Here is a 7,140-nt window from a genome sequence, read left to right as displayed (position 1 = left end):
GAGAAGGAGGAGAAGGAGGAGGAGGAGGAGGAGGGTTTGAAGGAGGACGAAGGAAGGGACGAAGACACGGGTGCGAAGATTTTGAGGGAGATTGGCAAGAGTGATAATAAGACGGATAAAGTAGAAGAAAGTGGGGAAGATCGTCGATCGAAATCGGTCCTGGTCGCCGGACACATTCTCGTGACGATGCTTCTCATTTCAGCAATAGCTGCTCTCGTTGAAGTGTTGAGAATACGTTTCGCTAGAGACAAGGTATTACAGCGGAAACCGCACTAGTTTATCTTGTAAATTTGATATAATCTGAGGCTAACGATGTATATATATATATATATATATATGCTATTGATCTTTACATATTTAACGATTTTTAACGATTATATAATTATGTCTATATTATTATTTTCGTGGTTGCAAATCCAATCAGTGTAGATACGTTACAGGTACATTTAAGAGGCAGAGATAGAGATGATCGTTTAACCAAACATTCGAAATGAATGTTCGTTGAAAATATATGTATATCTAGTAGAATATTGATTTAAAGAAAAATAAATAAATAAATAAAAGACATCGATAAAATAGTAATGTGGGAAGTAGAATTTCTTGGTTACAACTGCAATATCTGTGTATCTAGATTCGATAATATATACAGAGAATCTTAATTGACTAATAAGGTATTTAAAAAAAAAAAAAGAAAGAAAAGAAATATTATAGAATAGAGAATTTCTAGACGTAGAAGTGCAATTAATTATAAATTCTTAGTTTCGCAAATTAGACGCTACTCCAATGCAAATACTAGTATAGTCACATGTATATGGACATGTAATGTCGTATTTAATGTTAATAAGTAGAACCAATATTTTTGTAAAAAAAAAAAAAAAAAGAATAAGTGGAATGCAATGAAACGTTACACTGATTGATTTCACGCGCACTAAAATGTATTTTTCCCATTTCATGTTGCCAAAATATAAAAAAAAAAAAAATAAAAAAAAATAAAAAATAAAAAAGAAAAATACGACACGAGTATACGAACATGTATATATATGTTTAAAAAACGCATAAGGACTCGTCTAAGGCAGGTAGTATCAGCTCAAGAAAAACGTCCACGATCGAGCTTCCCATTCAGAGGCGATTCCTACCGAGGTATCCAATGAAGAGTACGAAGTCTTTCGAAATGCATCGATCCGCTTTTCGCCTATTAGGTATACGATACAATCAATCTTTGTTAATGAACCGTTTAACGATAATCGTTTAATCTAAATCGAATCGTAGGTGCAAGACCACCGCCTCTTATTCGTCGTTCTTCGTTCCCAATCCAGCAATCTAAGCAAAGCTCTGGTTCCGTCAGTGGTACACCGAATAATCGAATATCGAGACGCCAATCGGCTGAATCTGACGAAGAAATCGGAGTCCTCATTAACGCTCTTCACCATCGCACACGCCTCATTCGACGGCATTAAAGGTAATTGTATTAACAACGCGTTAGAAATATAAAAAAAATAATGGAGAGTAAATATTTGTATTGGATTTAAATTCTTTAATCTCTTAACGCTTAAAAAAAATTTTTTTTTGGTAAATTTAAAAAAAAATTGAAAAATTAAAATATTTTTATCGTAATAAATGATATGTAACGAATATAAAATTAAATATATTATTCATATATATATTTATATATATATATCATAAATATATATTTATGCATTGTGGTGTAGGATATTGTAATTTTTGTGCCATGAAGATTAATGATAGAAGTAAAATATAAATGGAATAATAAAAAGAATAATAAAATAAAAATTGAATTATGAACGTTAAGAGGTTAAACTAAAATTGGTATTGATTTCTTCTGATCGATATAAAGAGATTTTTAAATATAAAGATTAACAATTTACGTTAATCTTAGGATAATTTGATTTTAAGTAAAATTTGAATTACTGGGAAAAATTTAATAATTTGACGTCTAAAAATCTAAAAATCTAAAATTTAAAATACAATGATATTCTAATTTTACTTCTTACTTTCCTTTCAGTAAAATCAAGTAATTGAATTCTTTGAAAATTCATTCGCATTAACAATAACAGGGTACACATCTTGACTGAATGGTAGGTTTTCAAATATGTTTTTTTATAAAAAGAGTTTTGTAAAATAACTTGAAATTGTTTTGTTAGGTCTTACATATCGCACAACGACTCTCGTTCACGAATTCTTAAAAAAATTCTTATTGCTTCGTGAATCCATTACCCAACAGGACTTCCAATAAAATCGTTGTATCTTCCTATATTTTACAATTTTGACATTTAATATAAATTTCGCATTTGCAAAGAACCTAAAACTTTCCCTTTGCTGCTAGGACAGGCAACAAATCTGCTTACTACTGTTTTGCATCATTTCTTTATATTTTTGTTCCTTATAAGGTAATTTTTATATATTGTTTTTACTTTGATATTGTTAACATTTTATGTTTAAAAATAAACATTTGAAATTTTTTTCTTTTAATTAAAAATAAAACAGTAAAATTAATATAAAATAATAAACAGTAAAATTAAATAATACAGTAAATGCAATAATTTACAAAATAATAAATTTTACATATTCCTATGTATCTGATATTATATTATTTAATGATATTTTTCATCATTTTTTTTTAATAATCTTAAAGCAATAATAATTATTGCAATTATCTGATTAATTTTATATATATTGTATTATATATTTCTTTGAAAAATTTTTTTGATATGATATTATAATTATAATGATATTATTTCTTTTTTTTTAGGTAATATATCTATATAGGAAGTGTAAATAAGTAATTGCAAAAATTATTTGAAATGGAAAACGAAAGAATACTAAGTATTCGTACTTTATCGTATATGATATTGTAATACAATGTAAAGATCGTGTGAAAGTAATCAAAAGATGAATGTATTTTGACAAAAGTTAAAAATCTTCGATATGTATTTTCATATTAATACCTATACCTCTATAAAGTAAATACTTTGGATACTTCTGTGATTTTCATCGTTTATCATGATATATATATGAAGCGTTAATCAAAAATTATAAAATATATATATGTACATATATCGATGTCTGATAAATAAATTCTTCGATTCTCTATATGAATTATTTTATTTATTAAACATATTAAACGAATAATTAAAAAAAAAAATAAAATAAAATAAAATAAATGCACGTCATTTAATCATTGTTTGAAATTAACCTATATAGATGCCATATAATACAAAAGAGACACGAATAAATTTAAGACGATAATTAAAAAAATATATTTCATAAATAAAATATAATAATCGATTTCAATAATTTAGTATTTTGAATTTATAATGAACTTTAAATATTTTTATAATAAAATATAATATGAACATCTTTTTACTTTACTTACTTTTTCCAGTAGCACGATGTACGTTAGCAGAATCAAACGCTTTTCAAACGTTGACACTGTCTGACTGGAAAATTCAAAAATTATCGTATTAATCGTATTAAATAATTTCTTATAGATATAAATTAATATAAAACAATAACAATATTTAAATTATATACTTTTTTCCATAGGTTTGTTGATTTTTGTCTTCTTTAAATTCATTTTTTCTCGAAATGTGATCCCAGCTTCGCGCCAGTTTACACGTCTTCGTCCCAGTTTATATGACAACTAAACGAACAATGAAATCTAGTGATTTTCGCGTCCTTGCCATTGGCGTTACTGTTTGACGCGCGAAACAGCAGGTGTCGCCACCTTCAAGGCCGTCATATTGTTTTACACGGGTGAAACGCGCAGAAAAGTGGAATCATGAATTAAAGGTACCTCGATAAACGATTTGGTCCATGTTTCGCGGTAAAGAAGTGTAAAAAGTGTTATGCTAACCATAATTTCCATCGTTCGAATTATATAGTAGTAGGGAAAGAACGAATATTTGTGACGAAGTGTTTCGCTTGTTGCACAGTTGCCAAGGCGACTACGGTGCGTGCGTGTGCGTGTTAAGAAGTGTGCTATGAAAAGAGAACGATCATTGGGACAACGATTCTACGACTATCTTCGTACTGACGGCAATTCCATGCTTGAAAAACGAACAGGTTGAAGACGGGAATATTATGGACTACCCGGTTTTGGGCCACTACGACCCGTCCGTAGAGGCCACGGCCGATAGTGGCGGTGATGAACAAGAATTACTTTGTAAGTTATTTTCATATATCATTCTAACGTTCCTTCCTTTCTTCTAAAGGCGCCAAAATGCACTTTGTTGTATCGAAATGCGATTTCTTCGACCCAAGATTCGAAGATTTGGAAAGGCGCGAAACCTCTTCATTCTGTAGCACTCGCTCGAATCATGGTGCGCGATCTGGTGTCCTGTTCGCTGTTAGTATTATATGATATCTTTTGTCTCATTAATTCTTACTCACCAATTCAATGATCCGTTATTGGCTATTCCCTCTCCTTCCTCTGTTTTCGAAACGTGATGCTTAGTTTCGATCAGCTGTTCCACTCCGAACGATCTTGCAAAATTCACGGGTTAGGCATGCGATCCAAATCAGCTGTGACGTTGCTGTTTTGAATTAGTTGAAATTTAGTCTCGTTTGTTCGAATATAAATATTAGAGATCTCGTAAACAATGATCACAAAGATTATTGACATTAATAATTATTAACCTATATTGTGAATGTTGAAATGTCATCACAAGTTATGTTTAATGATTTGACTGATTTTGGAATAATATGAATTTTCATTATCAACTTTTTTGTCATCTTTCATTACAGGGGAAGAAACAAATTATATTTTACCTGGTGATGAATATGTACCTGCAACAGAACAATTTGGAGAAGATTTTTCAGGGGCTGAATTTCATGAAACTCGTACTTTACTTGCAGATGGGGGGGATAGATTTGGAGTTTCTACTGCCACTTTCGATAATGTTGAAGAACTTATGTGGATGGGAAATCAAGGGGTATTATAAGATTTATTGATAAAAATATAGCTAAGAAATTACATATATCATTACTTTTATCATTTACTTTATGTAATGTATGAAATGTTTGAAATAATACTAAAATCATATTACTTTAATAATATTTATTTAATGATATATAATATTTTTATAAAATATTTTTTAAAAATTATTAAATATGAAGAATAATAAAAATAGGTTTTTTTAACAATTAATGAAATTGTTTATGTATTGTGATCAAGAAAAATGTTTTATAGGGTCACGTGACATCTTATTATGGGTCTGGTTTACAAAAATATACTTCATTCCAAGTTCATGCCACGCAAGAGGTTCGGCATATTCATCCATTAGATGAAGGAATTTTAGTTCTGACACAAAGTTTATTAAGATGTCAATTAAGACGTGGCATACCAATATTTTCACATACGTATGTTAATTTTATATATATATATATAAATAATATAAAAATAATTTATATAAAAAATTTATGAATATTTTCTACATAAATAAGTAACATTATAGATCATCAAATATGATTGATATGCAATGTATGCTACAAATCTCACCAACAAGATTACTTATGGGGGGACATCAAGAAAAAATAATCGATTTTAATTTGACTAGAGGAAAAGAGACTGGATTAGTGAGTTTATATATATTATATATTAATGAAAAAATAAATAAAAATAAATAACGTGCACATGGATTAGTATTATCTTATATTTATAGGTACATGTAGGGGAAAATGGTTGTGCAATTTTAAGGCAGCATAGCAGACTTATTTGTTGTGGTAATCCTGTGGGAAGAATTGATCTCAGGGATCCAAATACATTATCAATAGAACATACTTTTGATACCCATAGTGCATCTCTCAGTGATTTTGATGTTCAAGGAAATTATCTTGTTACTTGTGGCTTTAGTAATAGGTAAGACTTGGAACAATTTAATTTTCTATTAAATATTATTATATTATTATAATTATATATATAATTATTTTAAATTAAAATTTTCAATTAATTTTATTTTTAAATTTAGCCGTCAGGGTCTATCAGTAGATAGATTTTTAATGGCATATGATTTGAGACAAATGAGAGCATTAAGTCCTGTTACAACTTTAGTATATCCCCTTCTATTAAAGTTCCTACCCAGCTATTCCAGCCGTTTAGCTGTTGTATCACCATTGGGACAAATGCAACTTCTTGATACTATCTATGCTAATGTACAGCCAGCCATGACATGTTTATATCAGGTATATGTAGCATGCAATATGTGCAAAGAAAAAACAATTTCAATTACATAGTGTGTACAAGTTTTCTTGTATTGATAGGTAGCAACTGGTTGTGCAATGATATTATCATTTGATGTATCTTCTACATCTCAATGTCTATGCTTTGGAGATTCAGCAGGTTCTATACATCTTATGTCTACAAATACACCTGAACCCCAATTTAATACATTTTCTCGGTTAGTAAATGTATTAAATTTTAAAAATGAAAAAATAAAATAAAAAAATGTAAAAAATATTTCAATTTTCATCTAGGCCAACTGAATTTGCTGATCCAGTTGAATCAATTCAATCTATATCATTTAATGATGATGTTACACCATTAAGTACAATACCTATTGTATATACCGGGCACCCATTATTAAGTGATTGGCCAGAGGAATATTTAAAAAAAGTTTATAGGTAAGTAATCTCAATTTATAATTAACCTATAAACATAAAGGATTAAAAAAATAAATAATATTGATTGGTAAGAAATTAATATTAAATAACTTAAAATTTTATTTGTATATTTTCACAGGAAAACACCATCAATTGATCCTGAAATATTACGTACGATGAAGATGCAAGGAACTATAGGTTATGCCCCAAATCCTCAGGCATTTCGCAGAAATCAAGTGAGGAAACAATATTCTCCCACTCTTCTACAATATTCTTCTCCAACTCTCCTAAAGCTCTCCTAAAATCCGAACTTCCTGTCCTCCATTCACCGAGTGTCTCCCCGTGATTCCTGTTTAAAATTGTATAACAATTATGTTAGTCTTGATGTTTGACTTTTTTATTGTTAGTTACATCAATGAAGTGATAAAACGCAACGAATTATCGCTATTGAACGTTGTGAAAAATCTCCATCTTTAATTTTAAATTGTTTCTAAGAAATTTTAATTTGTTAGTCTTGTATGA

At 29.0% G+C, this 7,140-nt stretch overlaps 2 protein-coding genes across 5 annotated transcripts in view; both read left to right on the top strand.

Annotated features, from left to right (window-relative positions):
- LOC102674253 overlaps window positions 1-3,111 on the top strand; it is a 3,729-nt gene extending 618 nt beyond the window's left edge. The window contains exons 2-7 of the mRNA XM_031509861.1: window positions 1-252; window positions 1,061-1,199; window positions 1,270-1,459; window positions 2,024-2,096; window positions 2,163-2,408; window positions 2,771-3,111. The exon at window positions 1-252 is cut by the window's left edge and continues 24 nt beyond it. Coding sequence (XP_031365721.1) covers window positions 1-252; window positions 1,061-1,199; window positions 1,270-1,457 — 579 coding nt within the window. The 3' untranslated portion in view covers window positions 1,458-1,459; window positions 2,024-2,096; window positions 2,163-2,408; window positions 2,771-3,111. The remainder of the gene's footprint in view (window positions 253-1,060; window positions 1,200-1,269; window positions 1,460-2,023; window positions 2,097-2,162; window positions 2,409-2,770) is intronic.
- Window positions 3,112-3,734: 623 nt separating this feature from the next.
- Window positions 3,735-7,140, top strand: part of LOC102673551 (PAN2-PAN3 deadenylation complex catalytic subunit PAN2) — a 10,626-nt gene continuing 7,220 nt past the window's right edge. For 2 of the 4 annotated variants that reach the window (XM_006614499.2, XM_031509856.1), the window contains exons 1-9: window positions 3,735-4,183; window positions 4,765-4,952; window positions 5,210-5,379; window positions 5,475-5,595; window positions 5,682-5,878; window positions 5,988-6,201; window positions 6,280-6,416; window positions 6,493-6,639; window positions 6,758-6,854. In XM_006614499.2, coding sequence (XP_006614562.1) covers window positions 4,102-4,183; window positions 4,765-4,952; window positions 5,210-5,379; window positions 5,475-5,595; window positions 5,682-5,878; window positions 5,988-6,201; window positions 6,280-6,416; window positions 6,493-6,639; window positions 6,758-6,854 — 1,353 coding nt within the window. In that variant the 5' untranslated portion in view covers window positions 3,735-4,101. Of the gene's footprint in view, window positions 4,184-4,228; window positions 4,367-4,466; window positions 4,689-4,764; window positions 4,953-5,209; window positions 5,380-5,474; window positions 5,596-5,681; window positions 5,879-5,987; window positions 6,202-6,279; window positions 6,417-6,492; window positions 6,640-6,757; window positions 6,855-7,140 lie in introns of those variants that run through there. The other 2 variants (XM_006614501.2, XM_006614500.2) reach the window with 2 other exon arrangements.

This window comes from Apis dorsata, unplaced genomic scaffold (genome assembly GCF_000469605.1).
Source record: "Apis dorsata unplaced genomic scaffold, Apis dorsata 1.3 scaffold_188, whole genome shotgun sequence".
Lineage (NCBI taxonomy): Eukaryota > Metazoa > Arthropoda > Insecta > Hymenoptera > Apidae > Apis > Apis dorsata.
This window is presented reverse-complemented; position numbering and strand designations above follow the sequence as displayed.